At 42.3% G+C, this 27,292-nt stretch overlaps 2 protein-coding genes across 6 annotated transcripts in view; one reads left to right on the top strand and one right to left on the bottom strand.

Annotated features, from left to right (window-relative positions):
* Nucleotides 1-21,843, bottom strand: part of LOC111865269 — a 68,288-nt gene extending 46,445 nt beyond the window's left edge. The window contains exon 1 of the mRNA XM_033751760.1: nucleotides 21,331-21,843. The gene's annotated coding sequence lies outside the window, so the exon portion shown is untranslated. The remainder of the gene's footprint in view (nucleotides 1-21,330) is intronic.
* Nucleotides 1-27,292, top strand: part of LOC111865268 (uncharacterized protein CG3556) — a 171,173-nt gene that overhangs the window by 124,495 nt on the left and 19,386 nt on the right. For all 5 annotated transcript variants that reach the window (XR_002842955.2, XR_002842956.2, XM_023853162.2 and 2 more), the window contains 4 exons: nucleotides 18,828-19,053; nucleotides 21,860-21,963; nucleotides 23,959-24,102; nucleotides 27,047-27,207. Coding sequence is in view for 3 of the 5 variants with exons in the window: in XM_023853162.2 (XP_023708930.1) it covers nucleotides 18,828-19,053; nucleotides 21,860-21,963; nucleotides 23,959-24,102; nucleotides 27,047-27,207 (635 nt within the window). In the remaining 2 variants the exon portion in view is untranslated. The remainder of the gene's footprint in view (nucleotides 1-18,827; nucleotides 19,054-21,859; nucleotides 21,964-23,958; nucleotides 24,103-27,046; nucleotides 27,208-27,292) is intronic.

Raw genomic sequence — 27,292 nt, forward strand, 5'->3', positions numbered from 1 at the left:
ATATTTTAATCCATTTTTAGTTTTGTGTGTTTTGCACGGGCTTGCTGTAGTGAACACTTAACTGCGAAGTCATGTCCACAATCCCGTCCAAGCTTAAGTCACTGCGAAACCACAAGATTAGTTTAAATCAACATACTTTCAATAAGACTAAAGGTCGACCGACCAGCGGAACTATATCTTTTGATTCATCGAGTGGGAACCAATAAGAAATGAGATTTCTACAGATTTCAGCAAAGGGCAATTGGTTATGTGCATGCTTTAGAAGCTGAGCAAGCATCTCCTCACTTTGCAATACAGCCTACGTCATCATCATGCGATACCTGAAGCCCGATCGAAACCAAAAACCTGATACAATCAATTCTCTTACTTCAATGTAAAAGAAAAGTTTCCCCTGTGCATGTCTAATTAAGCACTACACCATGAAGACGTATGGGGAAGTGGATGTATAGACCCACGCTTTCTTGACCTCAGCACTAGTTGGAGGTGAGCCGTCAGATTCATTCCCCGGACACTTTACCCCCGGGGACAGATCCAAACGTACCCGTTGAATAGGAGGCTGTGTGGGCCCCAGAGCCGGTCCGGACGACATGGAGAAGCGAAAATTTTTGTCCCTACCGGAACTCGAAATCGACTCTTCAGTCGTCCAGCCCATAGTCAGTCGCTATACCGACTGCGCTATCAAGTCTGTTACTTAAGAAGGTAAGGTCGTCTCTGTGCTTGAGGACCACTCTGGAGATACAGCTCCACGCATTCCTAAACCTAACGATAGTTGAAAATGAGTCAGAAATTCAGGCACCGATAGATTTAACCCAGGGAAAGAGCCCAAGGTAGCTAATGTAGAGGAGGTTATGTAGGCCCAGACCCGGCCCAGGCGCTGTAGAGAAGAATCTTATGTCGCGAATGAAGTGGGTGCCCTATTTGTTGGTCGTTCACTCCATAGCCTAGTCTGTATACCGCTGAGCTATCCAGGCTCAAGCCTATTACATAAACGTGAAATGGTAAAGTTGTCCCTGTGCTCAACTAATTAAGCACTAAGCTATGAAAGCGTATGGGGGAGTATAGAGCAACAATTTCTTGACCTCGGCACTAGCTGGAGGTGAGTGGTTAGCTTCACGCCCGGCCGCTTTGCCCATGTGGCATAGACCACGGTACCCATTGGATAGGAGGTTGGGTGAACCCCAGAGTCGGTCCGGACGACGCGGAGAACATTCTTGACCCTACTGGAACTCGAACTCCGATCCCTTAGTCGTCCAGCTCATAGCTATTCGCTGTACCGACTGCGCTATCCCGGCTCCTTTCCTATTACTTAATGCAAGTAAAATCGAACCTCATCAACTCCGTGTAGACTGCCACATTAGACATTCACTCTTATCCGTTAGAGCAAGGGTCTCCGAACTACGGCCCGCGGTGTGATTTTATCCGGCCCACGAAAGAATTGTGCAGAAATGCGCCAATTGAACTCATTTTCAAATGAGTACTAAAGAAATACTTGTTCATAGATTTCAAATTCATTAATTAAGATTGTGTTTAAAATATACTGATATTCCATATTATGTTAATATTGATATTATTCACAATGTTACTAATTCTGGACCGTATACTGCTTGGTATTTCTTCGTACTTGTTCGGCCTCGATCGGCAGTGTCACTTCGTGGCAATGTAGGTAGCGCGAGCAGTTCGTTACTAGCCGTCTTGTGGACAAGACTTCTTGCAGTGGTGCAGTGTAATTGTAACAGATCATCATCACCTCAATTTAATCTGATTTTAGGAATGCAAAAAGAGTTCCATCATTCACATTAATTGTTTTATTATAATTTATGATGAAAATATGAGCATTTGATGCTACTGCCTGTTGTCATTAATATACGATAATTTATTCTCACGTACTTGGTATTTAGTTTATGAAATTCTGTGCTTTCAATAAAACTCATATACCTAGAGTTACTAATTTCTCATTTTATCCGGCCCATTGAAAGTGCTGAATTACTTAATGTGGCCCGCGTTTCGAAAAGTTCGGAGACCCCTGCGTTAGAGTAATCTTTCATAGTACATTTTGACATGACATATATGAAACCATATAATAACCATTCAGACTAACAGTGTTATTGCTGGGGGGGGGGGAGGTACATACCAATACTCAGAAACCCTAAGTCAGGAAGAACACAGCGAAATGTGTTCTCTTCCCATAAAAGTAACAGTCACGATTCTTCTAAGAACGACGTCACATTCCCTTTCCTTTCTGAGCCACGTAGTGAAGACATTTCGGAGCTTGAAGATGAAAATTCTCCCTACATTTTAGACTTTGACACGAGATTGAAGAGAATAATAGGCCTCTTGCAGCGACTGATTTTCCACGGGAGACAGAAATCACAATACTCTTTAAGTAGTGACTAATGAACTGCAAGGTGCTTTGGCTTAAGTGACAACTCCTGACTCAGCTGAGAAGATAGTCCTTCATTAATTATTGGATACGGTGGTAGTTCAGTTTAATCTCTTTTCCCTTTAAGTGCTTGACTCTGTTCACATCAAGAAGCTTTGAGCCTTATCACAGTGAAGCTCATAATGATGTTCGAAGAATAGATACAAAGCTCCAATACCGAGTTCAAGTTTCTAGACCTGTCAGTTTAATTCCTGTAACAGATTCAATTAAAGATTCAAAGCAGAACCCTAACATAGATAAAGAGTGGCGCTTTAGCCTAGGCAGTACAACAAGCAAGCCTATTCAAGCAATCGATATATCGAATTTTCCTCCTCGCTTATTTCTAGGTCACACTAGATTTACGTCAACAACAGCTGACCTCTGCACAACGACAAAGGGGAGGAAAGAACCGAAAATTATTCATCGTTCTTTGTCCCTTTATCCATTTTGATGTTTTGAAAGTAAAAAAGGAAGAGTGAATGACATGCTGCATAATGGAATTTGCTTGGAGTATATTGAAGTAGGACGTAGAACTATCATAAGTAGAACACGTGGTCAAGGTCAGTTTGGAGAGCTCTAAAATACTAAACAAATAAAAAATTGCAGTCGATGTAAAGACAAGTTCAATATTTACTGTACGAGTAAAAGCGGCCTCCCTAGTCTAGGAGTAACGTTCCCACCTTATGACTCAAGGTACGCCGGTTCAAATCCGGCGTAGGTCGTGGAATTTTTAAGGGCGGAAAAATTCAAGGAACAAGTCCTCCGGGAGGGACTTTAAGCCGTGGGTCCCGTGTCGTAAATTTGCGGCACGTGAAAGATGCCGACCTCGCTAGCAGAAAGGGGAGATAGCGAGCACCAGTACCGGTAGGATATGGCGACAGTAGAAATTAAAGGGGGAAGTACAATAGACTACTAGTCGCGGTGCATGGGGAAACCCACCCTCTCTAATACTGAATAACTGAATACTGTACGAGTATATACTTGTATTCTTACATAAGTTCATAGTATATTTTGAAATAAAACATGAAAAGCGTTCCCGGGGAAAATATCCCGTGCTAACAAAAGCTGCTGTAAAAAGAGCCTTTATTTCCGAAGGAAAATCTTTAAACTATGTCTGAAGCATTTGTTCAGGTCATGACAGATCGTGACGTAATCACTGTAGATTTCTTACATCCTGTTCCAGCCTACGATGGGAACACACAGGATTAACTTCCTTAAGGATGCTTCCTCAATATTTGGCGTACCATCAGAAATGTTTCAGAGAATTAATAATACTCTGTCTGAAAGACGGAATTATTCACTGCTAGACAAGGAGGTAATGTCTTCCACGGAAATGTACACAGCCGCAACAAAGAAATACTACCGTTTCTATGCAACGGCGAGGTAAACATGCCTCTATAACAATAGAGGAATTGTTAGCAAACTTCTACCATGATATGTATACAGTGGCCGTCTTGTAGTGCACTCAATTTCACCTGTTACTTCACGACATGTTTCGGCAACATAGTGCCATCATCAGGTGCCCTAATTACGCTAATCTATTTCATTGCTTGCCTTTATAAAATTATTTAAAAATTATTTAAAAAATGCGTATTTGTCAACTATAATAAATTTACACACACTAAAACTTGTTAAGATTATTCATCTTATGTGTCATAATTAAAACTTGCGTGTGGTTCTTCCACTATGGGGGTCGTTTTTCTTATATTCTGTGTAAACCGTGTCTTGTGGTGTGTGTTCTCCTCTTAGCTGCGAGTGTTTTCTATGTGGTTCTTACCGAGTTGTTATAAGAAGGACAGGTTGAAGTAAGGAGTTACAGGATCCCATGTGGAGGCGGGGTCGAATACCTCCACCGTAGCCCTGCGAGTCCTAGGAGGCCACGAAAAGGATACCCAGTGCCTGGAGTTATAAATTGGTCATCCTATTCCTGGAGGATTGAAGTATGGGGACCTGGCCCTCCAGTTTGGGGAAGTCTCGAATCTGAGACGGTAAAATATGGTCATAAGTCCCGCGGAACTCGGATCCGAAAAATGACTTCGCTGACAAGGGTCAGCAGCAATTGTAAACGACAGACCCATCCTCTCTTCAGAGAGGATGTTATACCTGTAAGGACTATAACAGCAAGTGTTCAGTTGAGAGAGAGAGAAAAAAAAAACTGATCATGAGTCTCAAGGGCCTTGGCACCAAGACGAACTGATTGGCAATAAATTGCCAGTCGTAGATACACCTAACTCTGACGAGTTACCTGTTGTTAGAAGAATTGAATCCTAGGAGATGGCAGTCGAAGATGATGGCAAGAAAGAAATTAGGCTGTGAAAACAAGAATTTGTGTCTGCTGCAGTGACCACTGTTATAAATCTGTTTCCAGGATACGACTAGTAGTCTGAGAACACTAGTGTGTGTGTGTGTGTGTATGTGTGTGTAACACTAGTATATTGTGACATAGGACTGTGTAAATCGGTTCGACATTTAATCTTTGTTCCATCTTGTCGCACACTATTGTTTCTAGCGACACAACGATGTTGTGCAGCAGTCAGTAATACAGTGTGTTTTTTTAAACCTTACAAACCGGTCCTTCTGAATGAGGGGACGTTAAACGTGCTTCTGCCTTCTCAGGCAAAGCGACGCAATAAATGCAAAAACAAGAAACTCCTTAAATTCCTCGTACCCCTCGACAGATATATTTAAATTTCCATGTAAAATTCGGTTACCTAACTTTATGTATTCTATCTAGCTCCATTAGCTATAAAGCCATTCTTGAAAAACTAATGATTGTTCAGGCAGTCAAGAAGAGTTCCACCTTCTATAGAAAATTTTGATTGATAAAGCTAGTCCCTATCTTGGGGCCAAACTGAGTAGGTTGTACCGGAAAACGGAGAAGAATCCAGTCTTCGAAACGTTGTGTTTTGAAATATAAACAAGACAGTGTTTTAGATAAAAACAGGACGATGCATAATGTCCACAAACAGAATGTTTATATTAATGTACTATTGTGACAAATTTTAGATTTCTTTTCATCTATCATTTATGAAAAAATGTAAACTATTTATAAAATTTACCTCAATGATAATTTATTTTTTCGACTCTCCCCCTAATTTCCTCGGCACACATGCGGACCGTCCGCGTCACATCAGTGTGCCGAGGCACATTGGTTAAAAATTGCTGTTCTAGAGGAACAAACTTTGCCACTGACTTCAGGATGGTAATTGTAAATACGAGTATATCGTACAAGTATGAAAATGAAATTCTTGCCCATTAGAGTGTTCTCCAAGTGTAAAACACCGTGAAACTGGCTGAGAAATCAACGACTAATTTTATAACTTCTAACATAAAATTTTTACCTGCTAACTCTCTCTGTTGTCATTGATCCTTTCAGTCCTACAAGTGCCGAATTGTAAGTCGACACCGACCTTAAGGCCATCTCACATGACTAGCACAATCATCAAGGGTAAACCATATTCTGTATATACATGTACTGCACTTCACATATCCAAATCACAACATATGGTCTTCAATTTTTGTCGCTGCGAACATTTTCGGAAAACTAGTTGAACAAGGGTAGATTTGAGAAACTCCAGACAGGCTTACGGCGAGGTCATAAATTTAAAATCTCTATTATCATTACTCACAGAATAGATAACAAAAGACTGCTCTTTTATGACCCATAGAACACCTTCATGCAGACTTGTTAAAATTCGATATTTCATTGTATAATTTCAGAACATTCATTTCACAATTCAGTGCATTTTACGTACATTGTTGAGAGACATTTATCAGGGAACTTATGAATTAGGTAATGGCCGCGCCATAGCTCACGCAGTTAGTCGCTGGCTTCCCACCTCGGCGGCCCGGGTTCGATCCCGGGTCTGGTCGAGTGGGATTTGTGGTGGACAAAGTGGCGCTGGGGCAGGTTTTCTCCGAGTACTTCGGTTTCCTCTGCCAATCTTCATTCCACCAATTGCTCCATAATCACCCTCGCCTGTCATCTGGAGCTGGTACAATAGGCCAGAAGTTGACGCAGTACAAGGGACTTAGTCCCACGCCACTAGCAATAAAAAATTAATTAGTTATCATACGTGCAACTCGGTAAATGGTTGCCACAGTCTGATAGTGAACTCGGCTCGCTCAGTAGATAATTCCATGTCACTGCGATCATCATCTATCACAAGATCAGACCGTTAACAAACGTAAACACATTTTCAGTAACCGTAACTTCTCTACATAGACACTTACATTGCCTGGTTGCTTCCATTTAACATTTACCTGGCTGCAATATAAGTGTTAAATGGAAGCAACCAGGCAATGTAAGTGTTTATGTAGAGAAGTTACGGTTACTGAAAATGTGTTTACGTTTGTTAAGGGTCTGATCTTGTGATATACAGTATGCGCCAAAAACTACAGTACTGAAATGAAAATACGTCGTGTTAATACCACTGTCTATTCCTGTGAAGGCCCCTTGCATGACGGAACCTTCTCAAATCCTGAAGAATTGGTCCGATCACCATGTCCCTGTAGCGTTCTTGGGTGACGATAAGAGCATTGCCTTCCTCATCCTCAATGCAATAGGGGCATAATATACCGTGTGCTGAGACGGCACACCATATCGTGACACGTGTACTATGTAGCGGTTTCTGGACGATAACATCTAGCCGCTCAAAACCAAGGAAGCGCGTTGTCTGGCGACCACTTCCGTATGAGCGGAAATAATACTCAATTATGAATACTTTTACCTCCGTCGAGAGACCAATTTCCAACAACTGTACAACACAACTTCCTTTTCACTACTGGGAACACCTGCGGCTGGAGCTATGACCCGTCGACAAACGCACATGCGCGTTCGAGATGCGCGAGTTTCATTGCTGCAGATTTTGGCGCATACTGTATCTTGATGTATGAGGTAGCTGTGTCCGTTGGTGTTGTGATGTGTAAAATGGGTGTTTTAATCGGTTGATGAAGGTGGAGTGTATTTGATTTTAATTGCATTATATTCCAGTGGCCTTCAACCGAATCCACGTTTTCGCACATAATATCATAGACGTACGTACATACGTTTGAGTATGGAGTAGGTTTATGCTTGCACGTCAGTATGCTGCCAACCGGTAGATTACGCTTTTACATGAAGAACGCCACATAAGGAAAACTATAAGATATACTGTCGACAACGCAGAAAGACTGGTCGTGTTCATCCCTTGACATCCGCAAAAACTGTGTGTGACGGTGGTGTAAGTTGCCCATGATAATGGAGGTGTAAACTCGCCCAACCTAACATAATAGAAGTCGATGTAAATCAGACACGCTCAGAAAAGTGACCCAGAATGCTGGGAGTAGCAGGAAGTGACATGCGGAAACAAGTGGGTGCAGGAGGGAGGAGTGGGTTTGATTCTAAGTAGCGGTCTGCGCCTGCTGTTCAAGATAATCCACATCTTCCCAGATAACATGATGGGTCTGAATAATGGGGGCAGGAGGGAGGAGTGGGTTTGATTCTAAGTAGTGGTATTCTCCTGCTGTTCAAGAGAATCCACACCTTCCCAGATAACATGATGGGTCTGAATATGTAATCTGTATTCTCAACAGAGCGGATAAAATACATTGCAAAATGTGGCACCGGCCAAACAATTAATGTCAAAAAATACCACACCTATACCATGGGCCTCCAAGCAGTTTACTATCTGTATACAAGTCTTGAATATACCATTATGTCCGCGAGAATATAACAAGATTGCAGCAACTGACTTCATGATATGCAATATCACATGAAGAGTTTTTAACCATATTTTATTCCATAAATTTCGTTTTATAATTAGTTTATAATTCATTGCATTTTTATATCTTGTATTTTATAATGTAACAGTTATCAAGTATCCAGCTTTACTATCACAATGAAATTGCAGTTCAGTAGTGTGTGAATATACACGTAGTAATCATGTGCTTTGCCGGTCACGGTAGCCGAGCGGTCTAAGGCATGCACTGTCTTCGCTCGCTCGGAAGCCGGGATCGTGGGTCCGAATTCCACTCAAGACATGGATGTTTGTGCTCGTTTTTCTGTGTTTGTCTACAGGTAGAGGCCTTGCGACGACCTGATCACTCGCCCAAGGAGTCCTACCGTATGTGTAAGATCTAGAAAAACAGAAGGGAACGGAGAAGTTCATGGAGGTAGGCCTAGGCCCACTGGGGCTGTAGTGCCAAGGAAAAAAATCATGTGCTTTGCCTGATGATGGCTTTAAAAGCCGAAACATGTAGCTAAGGTAATGTTAACCTTAACCGTTATGTTGTTCTGTTACGACGGACTCCAATACAGAATTGTATATAATAACACAACAGGATGCACGAAATGAAAATTATTCTATATCTGTGTACACTAGTCGTTGCTAGGTAACAGATCTAATTCATGGATATTCCTCCGCAGAATTTCCCTAACCGTTTCCTGACAACGGATTTTAACACAGGAGCTATAACTGTCACACTCCAGATATCACTGTACTACAGTACACATGAAGTCTGCAATTACACGTTAAGTCTTCACAGGCCGCCTTTTAATTATTTTTCAACTACGAACTTCCCGTGGCCATCTCCTACCGAGCCATGTTAGGTGGTACCCTTGTCACCATGGCATGGCGCGTCTTCGGGTTGCGGATGGAGGAGACGCCCTCCAGTTTTGGAAGGAAGCTGTGAATATATTGAATAAGCAGTTGCGGACACCCGACAAGGGGCGGCCCTCCAGCTTGGGAGTTGGGCGTGGGGCTAACAACTCCTCACCGTAAAAAATAAGTATGTTACGAAAATGAACACAAAGCCTTGGATCTGGACGGATTCCTTCGATAAACGACCTAAGCTGAAGAAAATGAATATGAGATTTGGCACTTGGAATGTTAGAAGTTTGTATAGAGCAGGTTCGCTCAGGGCAGTGGCAGAGTAAAACTGCATAATGAGCGAGTTTCATAACTTGTACTCTTCTTCAAATATATTTAGAATGATCAAGTCAACGAGGATGAGCTGGGCAGGGCATGTAGCACGAATGGGGAGACGAGGAATGCGTATAGGATATTGGTGGGAAAGCCAGAAGGAAAGAGACCACTGGGAAGGCCAAGACGTAGGTGGATGGACAATATTAAAGTGGATCTTAGAGAGATAGGATGGGATGGTATTGATTGGATTGATCTGGCTCAGGATAGAGACCAGTGGAGGGCTCTTGTGAACACGGTAATGAACCTTCGGGTTCCATAAAATGCTGGGAAATTCTTGAGTAGCTGCAGAATTGGCGGCGGCTCCAGAAGGGCTCAGCTCCATGAGTAAGTAAGTAAGCAGGTAAGTAAGTAAGTAATCTCCTACCGAGAACTGACTCGTAGTGCCGATTGTCTTCAAGATAACTGCTCTGCACAGACCCCACGGAAAACACCGTCTCTTTTTTTTAAGGATGCGTGTTTACAACTGTGTTGTCTGGCAACAGACGTCCTATTGTTCCATACGTTTACTTGGCTCGGACCATACAGAAAACACTTCCCCTCTATTGCTGTCACGGTCTTAAGAAGGGCGGGTTTACCGGCCGTCGCATAGAAACAAGGCCGATCACGGTGGTCTCACGGTCTAAGGCATGAAGTGTCTTCGCTCGCTCGAATGCTGGGATCGTGGGTGCGAATCCCACTTAATGCATGGAAATCTGTGTATGCGTTTAGTCTGTGTTTGTGCTAGCCTATGTGTAGGTAGCGGCCTTTTGACGGGCTGATCTCTCGTCCAAGCAGTCCTAACGTCTGTGTAAAAAAAAGTTTACGATACTGAAGAAGAGGCCAAGGCCCAACAAAGGTCTATGGAGCCATTTATGAATGAAATATAAGAACAGGAGCTGTGCATCCTTTGTAGTTCTATTTTGTTAGCATTTATTGTATCGCTGCATCTAAGACAAATTCCTTTCAAGAACTTCGTGACAAAGCTGAGTGGTACGTCGCAGCCCACGTAATTAAAGTCACGATTTCATTCAATTTTTTCGTCACTTATTACTGTAATGTCCTTGCTGAATATTTTGGGCGGAAGGCCACTGTTTTTAAAACCTCAGATTGTGTTCTTCATATTTATTACGAAGAGGTTTATTGTTATGTTTCAAGGGTTCGAGTCTTTACCTTCCCGCAAGATGTTAGCATTTAGACATAAAAAAAAACGTTTACTCTCAGTTCCAAAATAACCGTGACACCACATTGTCATTGTATGCCGAAGCGGGTGGTAAAATGTAAAGTACCTGTGCTTAATTAACTAAGCACTACATCATGAAGATGTATGGGGGAGTGGATGTATATATCCATATTTTCTTGACTTCGGAATTGGCTGGAGGTCGGTGGACAGCTTCACGCACCTACCGCTTTACCCCCGGGGAAAGAGGCCCAGGTACCCATTGGATAGGAGATTGGCTGGGCCCCAGGACCGGTGTGGACGACGTGGAGAAAAGAAAATTCTTGACCTTACTGCGACTCCGACCAGCCCGTAGCCAGTCGCTATACCGACTACGCTATTCTGGGTTGTACTGTGTTTCACTGTAATAACATAAGTGGGCTATATTTGTGGGAAAGTTTGAAAAAAAACATAGATTTCTCTATGCATTTCTTTTATTTGTGTTCTGTTCAGTTAGCGGTTTTTCGACGGACTGATTATTCATCTAAGGAGTCCTAACAACTGCCTATAAAATTCATATTTTCATAATTAATTGTGAACAGGAACATGTCAAATGGATTAATCCGTCAAGACAGATTAATAATAATAATAATAATANTGTATGGACTTCTTGTACTTGTTCCCCCCATTTCGAATGTTCATGCGAAAAAGAAACTCCGTTAATTTAGTCCACAAACGAACTATACCGACCGAGTGAAGTTAATGCCAACTTTTGCGGATAGAGGGTGTCGCGTGGTCAGCGCAACGAATAGCCGCTATTTCCTTGAAATAGCTCCTTAGTTATCATCCTGAGGCTGAGTGGACTCCGTTCCAGGCCCACTACTTCTCAGAAAAAAATCTGGTAGCGCCAGGAATCTAACCCGGACCTCTGACTTTGTAGCCAGGAACTCTGACCACTAGACCACAGAGGCGGTTTCGAATGTTCATGTGAAGTTGTTTCAATTGGAGGTTTCCAGTCTACCCTTACAATCCCCACTTGTCCGTTAAGGGAGGACTCCACCAGTAGCCTTCGAGGTTTGTAATCTTCGAAAAATAAACACTCGGTAACACAAAGTGGGTATACATTTCGAGGAAGGGATATTTGGCTGTGAGCTGAACTAGTTCATGTGTTGTCCTCTAATGTACTCTATATAGAGATGTTCTGTTTAATCGTTTGGAGTCAGGTAACAGTGGCTTGCAACCGCGTCGCGACGCCTAGATGCCGTCGTTCTCTGCTGCCGTCATTTACGATCGATACTTGGGAAGAGGGGGGGGGGAGACAGAAATTTGTAACGCTGGAGGATAGGGAAGGAAGGACACGGCACGGAAACTTCTGTGGCAGATATTGTCACGGTGCTTTCAACAGAACAAAAATGAAATGAAAAAAGAAATCCTGTATGCGCGTGCCGTATAACTTGCGTATCATGAATCAGTATCACTCTTGCCAATACGATTTATAAAACATGCCTCAAAACGAAAATTACATGCCAGGTCCTACCGCCATTATCGTGTGCTTTAACTTCATGACCTGAATACACGCATGATTTAAGCTTAGCCACGCTCCTGTTTTCCGTTTTTATAGATAAGAACTAGACCCGGAATAGCTCGGTTAGATTAATTACCAGGGAATAATAACTGGAGACCAGGATAGCGTAGTTGGAATAGCAACTGGCAACGGGCTGGACGACGAGGTGTCGGGTTTCGAGTCCTGGTAGGGTCAAGAATTTTCTTTTCTCCACGTGGTCCAGATGGGCAATGGGGTCCACACAGCCTTCTATCCAATGAGTACCGGGGGCTCTTTCCCAGATGGTAAAGAGGTGGGAGTGGGAAACTGGCCACTCACCTCCAGCTAGTGTCGAGGTCAAGGAAATGTGGATCTATACATCCACTCCGCCGATCACGGTAGCCGCGCGGTCTAGGGCATGAACTGTCTTTAGTCGCTCGAACGCTGGGGTTGTGGGTTCAAATTCCACTTAAGGTATGGATATCCGTGTGCGTTTATTCTGTTTGTGTTGTTCCGTGTGTAGGTAGTGGCCTTGCGATTGGTTGATACCCCCCTCCAAGGAGTCCTACCGACTGTGTATAGGATTAAGAAATTATAAAACCGGCGAAAGACCAACAAAGGGCTGTAGAGCCAGAGACACATCCACTCCCCCACATGTCTTCATGGCGTAGTGCTTAATTAACCAAGCACAGGGAGAACTCTGCCTTTCCTTTACTATGATAACTGGATGACTTGAGAATCCGTGTTGATTCCGGGCATGGACAAACGACCAAGAGATGTTTCCCTTCACCATGGCGACCGAGCTCCTATGGGACCCACACAACCCCTTGCCTAAATATCGGTGGCTCCATCTCTGGGAATAAAGGGACCGGAACTCGAATGTGTACTTCTGTTCTGCCATGTGCCTTCATGGCGTGGTGCTTAATTAAACGCAGGGCAAAATTTATTTTTCTAGACAAGAACTTATGCGTGTATTCATTATAACTGATGGCGCTAGCAAGTACCATAGGATTTATTAATTATAATTAATATATGGTTCACCCTAAGTCATTAATTTAATAATAATGTGTCGTATAGACACGTCGCTAAGCGGTGACTCTAATCAATAACCTTTTCTGAACAACGGCTCAGTAAACACGTTCACGCGCCGCGACCATTGCTATGTAAACATTCCTCTAGAACAACAGAGTTATTGTTGAAAATGGTGTTATGCAAACCGTTGCTAGGCAGCTGCAACAGCTGGACTACAACAGTGGAAAGGGGGGTTTTCTATGCGGTCCGTGCAAAGGGGTCATAAGGATGACAATTGGAGCGATCCAGTTGCTGGAGAATTTGCGGCAGATACCTATCTAATGAAATTACTGCGCCTACAAAACGAGGTTCTCCGCACCATTGGCAATTTTCCAAGGCACACATCGGTTCGTGACTTACACATGGCTTTCTATCTGTCTGTCTGTCTGTCTGTCTGTCTGTCTGTCTGCCTGCCTGCCTGCCTGCCTGCCTGCCTGTCTATTCCTGTTGTCCCCACTTGGAGCATAAGACATCCGTGAAACGCTTCGTTTCACTTCAGTTTCTTAATCTTAGACAGTTGGTAGGACTCCTTGTACGGTGAATCAGCCCATCGAAAGGCCGCTGCCTACACACACACAAAATAAACGCAGTCAAATATGTACGCCTTGAGTGGAATCCATGATCCCAATGTTCGAGCGGGCGAAGACATTTCATGCCTTAGACTGCGCGGTCACTGTGATAGCCGCTAACACCAATATTACATTGTTTCAGTCTGTTCACCACTTAGTTCAATTATCGACACTAATTCATCTGTTTCTGAAAAGCACGACACTATCGGAAACCTGCCACTGTTTGACTTTCCACTTCCTTGCTTTCAGTGTTAAAATATGGCGGCAATGCGAACCTGTAACAATTAGAAATTTGGAAGGAAACAGTCGTGTCCTATTCCACACTTTATCCCGGCATTTTCCTGGAGGAGCTGAGGAAAACTATGAAACGCCTCAGCCTCGATACCCGAAATTCGAACCAAGACCCTCCCGAATACGAGTTTAGAGCGCTACACCTACGCCACCCGTTCCGTCTGTTCGTTCCCCTAGAATAGAGCCTCAAGGCCGTAAAAATGTTCTGTTTTGTCGGTAGGTGAATCATCGTGGCTTGACATGGCAATTTGAAATGCGACATGTTGCAGATATATATGTGGCAGCAGACCAATAAATCCTTCAGTACTTTGATAAATTGCGCAACAGCAGGTGTTCCCACATGTCTGTTTGAAATTAGATATACAAATATTTTGAGTATACTGAACGCTTGGTCTCAAACGACTCAAAATTGTGCGAGCCAATCCCGCCTTGACTATGAACATATACCGCGAGTTCTTTCTTTTTATTTTCCTTGTAATAGTTCTGTCATATGTTTGCAGAGGCTTGGCGAAAGTTCGCTCTGCCTTCGGAGTGGCTATTCCTCTAACACACCGTGGAGAACCATAGGGTTGTGAGACGTCGAGGCTCCCACGTTTTCTAGACCAGTGTTTCTCAACTACCCGGCGGCGGTCTCACAACGGTTGAGAACCAGTCTTCTAGACAATGTTGTACCCATTTCATTAGTTATTAAGTACGATTTTTGTAAGATTGTGTGCTTAGGTTAAAATGTCAGACGGCTGGCCGGAAGTCGAGGAGACAGAGCCGCGGCTGACTCTTCGCATTCCTTGGCAGTCGATCGAATTGCCTTTAGAAAAGACTGTTTACGCATCAGTGGAAAGACCCGGTCAGGTTTCGCTTCGCGCGACAAGGAATGTCCGGCAAGTTGCCGACCTCAGGGATTTCGCGCGCACAGCTTTAGCTACTTGGGGAAAAAAGTTGAATTTTGGGATTGGAAAAAACAGGCCGTTTCAGGCACTCTGTTTCTAGCACTTGCAAGAAACGGACGAGTAAAGCAAAGTGTTCCTGTGGAAAACCTTGGGATGGCGCCAGTGTTTTTCATGTGCATCATGTTCAGCGCGAGTGAGTACTTGCCCGTGGTCGGGTCACTGATTGCTTATTAGAACCTCTGGTTTAAATTATTTTGGTTGGTTAATGTGTTCTTAGGATAGAGTTGTACGAGTGTTTTTTTTTTCCTTGGCACTACAGCCCCAGTGGGCCTCGGCCTACCTCCATGAACTTCTCCGTTCACTTCGGTTTTTCTAGATCTTACACATATGGTAGGACTCCTTGGACGAGTGATTAGCTCGTCACAAGGCCTCTACCTGTAGACAAACACAGAAAAACCGCCGTTACTACCGTAACAATCCTGTTGCGTCACCGTTACGTTACCGTGCGGAGGAGGGGGAGGGGAGCGCTGACTCACCCGCCGCGTCACTGCTGGTGGGGGGGGGGTTCCTTTGCGCAACATGTCACAATATGTTTCCCAGGAATAGTGTAGCCCAGATACGAGTATACCCCCAGGCACTGGGATCCCTTTCCATCGCCTCCCACGATTCGCAGGGCTGCGGTAGAGGTATTAGAACCCGCCTCCACATAGGATTGAACTAAGCTGCAGACTTGTTCCTTGCGTATAACATCTCGGCACAGACCACATAGAAAATGCAGCTCTTCAATTTTTGCGTTCGTCTTTGTTTACACGGGAACGTGTTTGCCGAGCCGTTGGCCAGAAACGGCTCTGATATACCCGCCCATCTTGTGGTCGTTGCTTAGCAACGGCCCTACAAGCTACAATATGAAGAGACAGTCCGTCTGTACTAAGCGAACAGTATGCATTAGTCATGTACTTAGAGTATTTCACCAGACACACGTGACAGGTAAAAAGAATTTTGTAGAAGATAATATGATGGAACATAGAAACATTGCTTTAATATTGTCAAGCATATGTTGCGACGTTTCGACTGATTTGTGGGGCCGCGCTACAAGCGGCACAGCAATCAGTCTTCCCATTCTGTAGAAATCTGTTATCATACATGTGAACTGCGACACGTGTATTGTGTTTCGAAATAAATTAGCCAGGGAGGAATGAGATATCAACTTTTATCAGCTGTTGGTTTGCAATTAGGCGCATAGTTGTTACCACAAGAAATACAGCCAAACACAAATAAAGGCATTAAGTCGTTATGTAAAACGAGCATAGCGCTTGTCATTCCTGCTACATATTTAACCTACATTCGCAGCCTGAGAATGCATAATGCCATGAAGGCAAGGGACCCACTTAACATGGTTGTAACTACATATTGTGGACCCACCGTCTCAATTTTTCAACTCGTTGGGTGGGGTGAGACTGAGTCCAGTTAGTAAGGCAGTCACTAGTGGGCCTGCAGTACAAGTGCCGGATGATAGATGAGCATGGAGAACTTACGGATTGAGAATTGGCAGGGGAAACCGAAGTACTCAGAGAAAACGTGCTCCAGCGCCACTTTGCCCACCAAAAGTCCTACATGACCTGACCCGCGATCGAACCCGGGCTGCCGCGGTATGAAGCCGGAGGCTAACACCCTCATCTAAGGGCCGCGCCATAGCTCAAGGGGTTAATCACTGGCTTCCCACCGCGGCGGCCCGGGTTCGATCCGAGGTAAAGTCATGTAGGATTTTTGGTGGGCAAAGTGGCGTTGGGACAGGTTTTCTCCGAGTACTTCGGTTTCCCCTGACAATCTTCATTCCACCAATTGCTCCACAGTCACCCTCACCTATCATCTGGGGCTAGTACAATAGACCAGAATTGGCCGCAGTACAAGGGACTTAGTCCGACCCCACTAGCAATAAAAAACCCTGATCTATAACACGGCTTCACCGTCTCCATTAGTGAATTAACTGTTTCATTTCCTCCTGCTCAGTGGCGAATCCCGTTCTAACGTCGTTATGAGAAGCAACCACAAGACCTGTGATTGCTAAGTAACATACTTTCTCTCTCTCTTTCATTGCAACACATTCGCGAGAGCATTATGTTGGCCCTGTAGTCAGGCCGTGAATCTAACCGCCTTCCTGGCCTGGGCCACAATAAGGACAAGAAACGCTAGCCGAGTCCAAGCAGAATATTGAAGTTTTACTGAATTGAGAAGAGGAAACTTTTTCCTGTGTTTTCCCAGATTTTGTGCTGGGTGGGATGACGTACGTTGCTCTGTGGTCCTGAGCGTTAGATACTGTTCCCGCTGTGCATACTGCCCCCTCTTGACAGTAGAAAAACACCAATTGTTATTTTGTTTCGGTGGGTTTGTTTTATGACATTGTCAGAATCTCACACTATACAAAAAAACTCCGTCGTTTTAGTCCGCAAGCGAACTATACCGACCGGGCGACCGCCGCTTGTCGGCGAAGTTAGTGCCAAATTTAGCGGATAGAGGGTGTCACGTGGTCAGCGCAACGAATCCCCACGGCCGTTAATTTCAGTTTTCTAGACCGGACATCTCACACTAAACAGATGCGAATAATAGGACCGGTCAATAATGGACTGAGAGGGATTTGGAAGAAATGGCCTAATCACGGTACTAACCAGCATTTATCTCGGAATATTGGGGAAATGTATACTGTCACGTGTATCAGTGACTAAAGACGGGGTTGGGATTCGTATTTGAATTTATTGACAACTTAGTGGTCCTAACTACATTTGATCATGACACGGGAACTACAACAGTCTCAATGGAATAAGGCCATAAGGAACTCAGTATCAGTTACTTTTTTCTTTGTGATCACGTCCAAGCCAGATCCAGGGCCAATCCAATCTCTCATCCATCTGAGACTGAGAATGTGCGGAGCTATACCTCCGCCTGTCCATATACGTGTATGTTCATGGCGAGGTGCTTAATTAAGGACGGAGACAACTGTTACCTTATATTCACTGAACTCCTAGTTCTGCTTACACAATAACGAGACTGCCTTCTTCATATAGAGACTGTCCTCTGTTACAACTGGAACATTCCCTCCAATACCTTATCACTACAAGTTTAAGATGATACCTGTTACCATGGGCACAGATCAAAACCATTGTCTGAAAGTATTCCCTTCTTCTTTTAAGTGTATGCACATGCATATATACTGTTTATTGTGATTTGTTTAAAGAAATTAGGCCTACAGAATACTCCCACAAGTAAGGTCATGGTTATGTGAGGATTATCTCAAGAGGAACGTTGGAATTTAGGGACTTCACAAATTTTCAGTATATAAAAAACAGACAAAGCTATCCCTATGACAGGCCGTGGAGGTCCATAGGGTTGTGAGACATCGAAGCTCCCACATTTTCTAGACAATCGGCTCACAGATGGCGGTGAGGTTGTCAGCCTTACGCGCCGTCCTTCGATGTCATTTGTTGACTGTTCACGTTTGTCACAAGTGGAAGTTAAATTCTGCAGTGTACCAGTGTTGCCGGTCCCAGTGGCCGCATGATCTAAGGCGTGAACCGTCTTCGTCCCATCGAACAATGGGATCGTGGGTTCGAATCCCACTTAAGGCACAAAAGTCTGTCTCCTCTTATTCCTTGTTTGTGTTGTCCTGTGTAGATAAAGGCCTTGCGACGGGCTGATCCACCGTCCAAGGAGTCCTACCGACTCCCTTAGGATTAGGAAACTGAAGTGAAACAAAGCTTTTCACGGATGGCCAATGCTCCCAAGGAGCAAGGGCAAGGAGAGAAAGTACCAGTGTTACTGTTGATTGGCTGTGTTTGCGGTGTATTTGTACATCAAGCTCAACACACACAGAAAGACAATGAGAATGCCCTTGATGACAGTGTTGTATGGATAACGATAAGTAGCTAATCTAAGTGTGATGTTTGTTTCAGAACCACGCCCAACAGCACATCTGGTGGCAGCTGATGTGAGTACACATCGAGCTCTGGAATGGCTTCTTAGGCAAAGGCTAGATGACTGGGGGTGGGGTAGTGACACCCCGAGAGCTGTCCTTGCTCTCCAACTTGGCAACACTTCCAATTGGTTTGGGCCTGATAATCTTGAGAGCCAATTATCGTGCAAGCAGATGGAGCTGGATGTTATACTACAGCTTTGGCGGTATTTTGGCATGAGTGATTTCTTTATATTATTTTAATATTTACTAATTAGTGTCTACACAAGATGCTGAATTTAATGGCATTGAACAGAGGTTCTTTCAGTCAAGATATTTCCACACTTGTCAGAAGCGTCAGTCTTTCTGTTGCTGTTTCAACTTAACCATATTCGATAGAAGTTGAACAAGCTTCCATTACTATACGTTGCAATGATCGATATTAGTCCACATCATCAACAATCATTGCCCTTTCCCTGAGTTATTTGACTTCGTTCATTATGTGATAAAAATGGATTTTTGTTGTATCCCCCCCGGCCCGGCATTTTTCCTTAAAAGTGCATTATTTTAGGAAAAAAAGAGAGAAAGTAATATGCAGCGAAAGAGATAAATTTTATAACTATTTAGTGTTTTTACAGCAAGGATGTTGATACCGCACTTTCAACCCCCACCCCGTCCTCTTTTTTTATTCGCTTAATGGGGGGTGGAAACCAACTGGGTTCTCTCGGCACGGCGGCCACTGATTGGCCTATTGTAGCCTGCCCCGGGTGCTTATGATGATGGAGAATTTGATGGAATGGAAATTGGCAGGGGAAACCGAAGTACTCGGAGAAAACCCGCCCCAGCGCCACTTTGTTCACCACAAATCCCACTTGACCAGACCCCGGGATCGAACCCGGGCCGCCGCGGTGGGAAGCCAGCGACTAACCGCTTGAGCTATGGCGCGGCCCACCCCGTCCTTTAGTGACTGATTTACAGGGCGCAACCTGAATTTCTTCAGGTATTTGGATCGAAAGGCGAAATGGATGAAATTGACGGTAAACTAGGGAGCCCGGAACCTGAGACGCTCATGCCGTAAATTACGTGGCCAGAGGTCGCATTCCTAGGAGAACGTTGGAAGAGCCCGGATTAAATCTTGGAGAGTTATTCATTGAAGAAACTCATTAATATGTTAGCACTGTTTATTAACTTAAAGGCATTATGGGCCGGTCATGTCTCTTAAAGAAGCAGACACCAAACACATCCGAACCCTTCCGAGTTTGGTTTTTATGTCCCGAGGCACAGACGCCGCCTGGTCACTCTGACGCCGCCCCTTCCCCCTACGCGGTTCATGTTACATTTCGACGTGTGTCAACTTGGAAGTCTTCTCCAAGAAACGAGTGGCTACCCGCCCGCTACTCTCAAACTGCTGCCTGGCTATCGCCAGCAAACTCAGAATTTTTTCCGAAGAATATTGTATTACAGGTGTTTAACTCTGCAATACACGGTTGTGATACCTCACTTCATTCGTGATTAGAGCAGACACAGATTTAAATTTCAATCAAGTAAAATAAATAATCAAATAAATGAATGTATATTATGGCTTCAACCAAATTTCAAGATAGCATGAAAGATCAGCGTCAATACATACCAGCAAATACTGTTATTGATATGTACCAGCTGAAGTCTTACATCTGACAGTGAACTTTATGTTCCCACTTTGGGCTTAAACCGAGCATGACAGCAATGACAAACATACTTGTAGAAAAATGAAAAATATCAGTGGGCCTACTAATCCCTGATCTCATATATCCATTTTCCAGCTATGAAAATTATTTTTTTTTTCACAGTTATTCTTTAACCTCAGAAGAGCCTCTTCAAGTGGCAAATATTTGAGTAACTGCTGAAACCAAGCAATTTAGAATGTTATTTACGGTTCAAAAATTTAACATCACACAAGATCAGCATGTTACTACGAAAATGACTAGGGCCCTCTGCCAGAAGAACACAGGATCTGTTAAAATTAAACAGAGACCAATTAAGATGGGTGGTAGGAATCTTCAGAGGAAACCATCACCTAGAAGGACACCTAGCAAACTTGGATTGACAGATGACCCCACTTGTAAATGGTGCCTGGAAAAAGTTGAATCAGCCACACTTTTCCTATGTGACAAAAAACAAGACCGTAACTATCAAACAGTAATAAAGTTCTGGTTGCAAGCCCCAGATGAGTGCTTATGCCAAGACAGACTGGTCGACTGACTGTTGATTATAAAATGAGACTCAGACTCAGACTCAGACTCATGAAGAGGCACTAATTGACTAACCGTTACAATATGATTCTCATTCACTATGCTTCCATCCTTGTGGTGATCTGCAACCCAGAGTCACAGGTTATGTTCTACTTGGCTGGAGGTGTGAGGTATTTGTGTTCGTAAAAAATTCAAAGTAATTGTAGAAACATGGAGATGGGAACTTCTACAGTGTTTCAATAAAGAGCTTAAGAAAGTCATGAAAATACTTACTCCAGATAGCCAATTCCCCATCACCATTCAGACCAAACAGTCACAGACTAATTCCTTATCACTCTGCTGAACTTACTCAGTAATTTGTAAGTCCATTTATTTAATTAAAATAAATTGATGAAGTTGTTAGCATTCCTGCTTTTTATTTCAGATGAATTCGGTTTGAGTTTTTGCACATGCACACATGTATGCATGTGTGTGTACCCAGTATGAAATTTGAACTTCTGCAGTGGCACTAAACAAGATGGTTTGGAGATAACACATTAAGACTTGTCTTCAGGAGATGCTCAGTTCGAATCTTGGTTTGGGAACCTGGTATCCTGACTAACGATTTTCGTGGTTTTCTTCAGTCCTCCCATTAAATGTTAGGATAGTGCCTGTGTTAGGCCCTGACCACTCCTTTCCAAATCATTTCCATTTCATTATTCATCCTTCATCATATCACCTGACACTGTATAGTCTCAGTACTGAAAAATCATCATTAAACAGTCCACTGAAAAATATTCTGTAGCCATGCTGGTTGTTTCAGGCATCATGACTCTCCAATGATTCCTGGTCGACTGGCACAATACTCACTTGCACTAAATGCAATCTGTCGAGATCCAAGGCAGTTTCATGGCCATGACCTCATTGGTGAGTTACAAGAGTGCAGATGAAGTCAGCAACAAAGATATCACTTATGTTACCAGCATTATCTTGCATAAATCTAACTTTAAGATATAAAGACTAGTCATGTGTGAGTCTCAAATTTTTGAGACACAACCAAAAACGATACTACTTTGTTATTGATTCATTATCAGACTATGGGAAATTTCAGGTAATGGCTTTTGCTTTGTGCAATACCATGCAAACTACCCAGTCCATTATGCTTCTGTATGTTGGAAACTTGCTAGAACAAGCATGTCAAATTCAACTTGTACAGAGGGCCACCTCAGCCCTATAAATAATAATTGAGGGCCGCACTTCAAAACAGAAATATACATTAGATTTTGATACAAGGAAATTTAATTCTATTTATTATTTAGGAATAATTTCAATATAATTACCTAAAGTGGAACACTTGTATTTTGCCCACAAATCAAACATGTATTTACCTTCTATTTCACAACAGAAATAAGCGATTTCCCATTTTTCTTGAAAAACACGGCACTAACTTTCAATAGTTCTTTTTTTGCTACTTGAATTTTTTGAAAGTGACATTGCCCTTTAAAAGTTACTGTACATATACAAGAAAACTCGTAGTTGATAATTTAATGTATACTTTATGTATAATTTATACTTTCATCACAATGTAACATCAGCACCTGTCGCTGTGTGAAAATGAACTGAATGGCAATGTACAAGAGACTACCGGACTAGTAGGAAGGTGTATCTTGTCTCAATGGTCATAAAAGTGGAAGTTTGCTAGCAGCCCATTAGACAATGACTGGGGGTTGCAAGCTGGTTTTGAAGGTAGAAATCCCTTGCACTTGTCTGTCAGTTGCCACCCTCCTTGCATTCTTACTATGCCTCCAAAAGGGATTCTTGGAAATACTTGGGGTGGTGAGGCTGTGTGGATTTTAGTGCATTAACCTTCTGAAATACAATAGTTTGTCCTTCACGAATTTTACAGACCGTTAGTTGGACAAACCCTTCTGCAATTCTCAGAATCACTTTTCCTGCAGCCTGCTAATTTATGTCTGCGTGAGACTTCTTGTCTTCTCGTTTGTTGGAAAATTGTCTTTACAAAAATATTTCTACTAAAATTTTAATATTGATTTTAATATCAATTAGCTCTAAAAGTTAAGGGGCCGCATGTTTGGCACGGCTGCACTAGAATAAATCGGTCTGTTGGTCACCCCTAGCCCATAGTGAAAAAAAAAATATTATCCTGGAATTTATATATTTTAATATAATGATTTATGAAAGTTTTCATTGAAAAAGAGTCTGATATCAAAAGCAACAAGTAGTAAACTTTGCTGCATTGTGAAAAAGTGTCTAATGTTGTAAATTTTCATTACAATAAAAACATCTGTTTGAGAAAATTCTTGTTCACAACTTAATTCTCGAAACTTTTCCACATTCCTGATGATGTAAAAATAGAAGTCAGTTCATGCCTTTAAATAGAAATTACAACATGAAGAACTTACAAAAAAAGGGACATTGTCCATTGCTTGAGGTACATTCCACTCAATGGCTTGCAGTTTAATTTGTGTCCTTTACTGGAACTAGTATTTATTTTCCAAAGTTTTGATCAAGGGTACTTCTCGTGCTTGTAGCTACAGCTACAGGCGAGAACATTACAACTGTATTTAATCTAAAAGGAAATTTATTTTTCTTTATTTTGTTACAGAACATATGCCACTTTTCCATTCATTGTTCTTTCCTTATTTCATGCATAAGAACGAAAGCTTGCATGCAGCCAACAATACAATATCTGTATAAGTCAGTTTTTAAATATATCTTAGACAGTAAACAATGTCCAAAATAATTCAAGTGTACACAGTGTTGATAAAAGCCTCTACAAAATGGTATAGGGATAAAGACATGCCATTTTTAATTGGATTGTTATTGACAGCAAATAGCATCTTGATAGTCGAGGAATAAAGCAGAAATAAACTATTAACTAATTTGTTATTTAACTACTAGGATCACTTCAACACCATGAGGCAGCGCTAGATTTTGAGTTTGCATTCTCATCTTTGGCTGTATGCAGCTCAGGGACACATGTCAGGAAACGGCAAATCAGAAGGCTTCTGGACATTGCTGTGATGCCAGGTGATCACAATGCTGGTAAGCAGAAACACATTTTGTTAATCATAACTAACTTTTAACTTCATGGAGCTGAGCCCTTCTTGAGAAGCTGCCAGTTGTACAGCTACACAAGAACTTCCCAGCATTTTACAGAACCAAAACGTTCACCACTGTATTCACAAGAGCCCTCCAGCCCTTACCATCCTGTCCAACTCTCTAAGATCCATTTTAATATTATTAATCATAACAGCTACACAGTTTTTCAAGAAAATCCTTCCAGCCATCTTTTTTATATTCAGAGGTGTGCCTAACCAATTTTGTACCCTAGACAAAATATAAGACCTATTCCCTTCCTCCATATCCTCCTGTTAAATGAAAGAACATGCAAAATTGGAACACATTTTATTGTACGTACATTATCTTTGAGTCAAAATTTAGGAAACAAAGTGTGGGATGTTGAATCAATGACACTGAGAGACAAGCACATATAAATATAACAAATGTTTATTGATGTTAGAATGAATATTACAGACTCTCAGGGGAGCGGAGTGTGCCTGATGAATATCGGCAAAAACTCCCTTCTTAGTGGACTAGCCTGAGATAGTGACAGTAGTGATATTTTTGTCTCTAAAAAGGACTGTCTGTCAGAAGCCGAATGATGGGCGAAGCTCTTGTCTCAGCGGTTAGCCAGTGCTAGCATGGGAGATCTCCCTTGCAGCAGCATGCTGATTGCGAGCCAGCAGGAAGCCAATCGAAGCTCTAGCAGTAACAGGCTAGTTAGGGCTAGTGGTAGCCCGAAGCTCCTGCCACAGTTGGCTGGGCTGATGAGTGCTGGTGGAGTTGGCTATGGTGCTGCTACTAGTAGACTCGCTGTTGCGGTGTTCACTTGATGCAAGCATAGTTGTGACAGATGATAGCAATGCTAGCAGGTCCTGCTACTAGTAGACTTGCTGTTATGGTGTAAGATTTGAGGCTTTCACGGCGGTGACTATGAAGAAAGCAGTCTTCTGGGATTTGGCACCATGTATATGTGGTGTTAACACCACATATACACGGTGCCAAATCCCAGAAGACTGCTTTCTTTGCTGTTATGGTGTTCACTCGATGCAAACATAGTTGTGACAGATGATAGCAATGCTAGCAGGTCAGCAGTTTTATACTCTTGTCACTAGGCAGCACCCTGACCAATGAGCGTTGGAACTGCCATGGTAAGGGCTGATCACATAGTGCTTGCTTCATTGTGAGATGCTCCTACAGCCTCTTATACTTCCTATGCCTGGTTTCTCGTTTTTCAATACCATTTATATTTGGATTTACATGGTTTACAATTAGTTCTGATTGTGTCCTGCATAATTGAGTTCTGTAATGGTACACATAAAGAATTTTGAAAGTGACGTGCAATTCACAGACTGGTGTGCACCTGTCAAGTATTCCAGTCATGCAGAATACTCTATTCTGCAGACACTGGAGTTTCAAGAGGCGAGTAATGATGCTGCAACCATATTTGCTTGAGTGAAAGGATGGTTCTAAGTGGTACATGAAGTTATTCAAAGGGTTACTCAATACAGTTATCCAAAATTTAATGATAATGCACCGGTCCGTGCTAAACAACATGGGAAAAAGATGCTCAGAAATTCAGGCTCTTGTAGAGACATATAAGTCCGCTGTCCCTCGCCCTCTATCCAGCCATCCATCCATCAACCAAACAGCATCCAAAGAGACTGACAAAATGTCATTTCCTACAGTGAATTTCTGCCACTGAAAACAAGGCCACCAAAGACAAAAGGTATGTACTCAAAACATGAAAAATGAAGAGAAAGAACTTACTGCTGCAAGGGAATGTGAAGCAGGATTGTGTTTCAGGGGTCATCACACAAATCTGCACTTCTATCTGGTTGCATTATTCATGCACGTATACACTTGGTCGTCGACTTACAACCTATGCGACTTACGACCACAAAAAAATAAAAAGTAAAAATGATTAAAATGTAAATTTCTTAAAAATAAATTATAAAGATGATAAAAAGTTAAAAAAATACTGTTAATAAATATATGGCAGACATATGACCAGATCGGCTTACGTCCTGTCAATCAGAACGGAAGTCTGTCGTAAATCGACGACCAAGTGTATAGTGTTCAGTTAATAATGTAAGATATTAAAATAGCAATTTCTTATTCTCTGTGTAAAAAAAAAAATAAAATAAAATAAAAGTATCTCATATTATAAAAGGTTAATCAACTCTGTCCAATATGACTGATAAAATATTTTTTCTTTCTTTCCTTTTTAATCTTTCACCCTTGATATGTTTCGGTCTTAGAGACCACCTTCAGAAGGATATATATACAGGCAGGAACTACTATTACAAAGTGATTGGTCAATATCAATACATACATACAGTATCATTACAATGCCATGAATATAAAGTCTGATCCTTTAACAACTACAGTGAAGTGCATGAATATATTAAAATGTTTATAAATTTTTACAATTAGTTTGTTTACAAATGTGGTTTAAAAAGATTTTTGTTAAAATTTTTAGAACCAATTTGGTTCATTTCCTTGTTAAATTTGAGGTTCTCATGGCAGTGACTACAAAGTGTGCCACCTTCCTACATGTTACACCCTGTATTCTGGTAGAAGCTTGCTGATGCTTCTGAGGAATGTCAGTGAAATTCTACCAGATTGTATGTTGTGACATCGAAGAAGATAGTATTCTTCATGAAAACTTAGTGAATATAGGTGACATTGTAACTGAGATTCAAATCTAGTACATCTAAATGCATGTCAGATACACAGGCATTGAACTAAACTGGTTAGTTGATTATAAGTTCAGCTCTTTGTAATTTATATCAGAGCAGCTAACTTGAAAGTTGTGCAGTTTAAATGATCATTTGTAAGAAAACCAGTGTTGATAATTAACACTCGTTTCATTTCATGTTTCATGTTTTATAAGTGAATGTTTGTTCCTTTCTGTACTTTGCAGATACATTGTCTATGGTACTGCTGGCTCTCAACTGTATTGTGCGTGACCACCGGAACCGGAATTTGGATCACTATGTGAAGAAGCCAAGTACGCGGTTAGCAGAGGCTCAGCATGCAGATGGCAGTTTTGGCAATCTGCATAGCACAGCACTGGCTGTACAGGTATCACTATGGTATTTACATTGAAGTTGTTAAAATTGCAAACATTGCAATAAGATTTGACTATTTGCAAAACACTTCACAGTTA

This window comes from Cryptotermes secundus, unplaced genomic scaffold (assembly GCF_002891405.2).
Source record: "Cryptotermes secundus unplaced genomic scaffold, Csec_1.0 scaffold1901, whole genome shotgun sequence".
Classification (NCBI taxonomy): Eukaryota; Metazoa; Arthropoda; class Insecta; order Blattodea; family Kalotermitidae; genus Cryptotermes; species Cryptotermes secundus.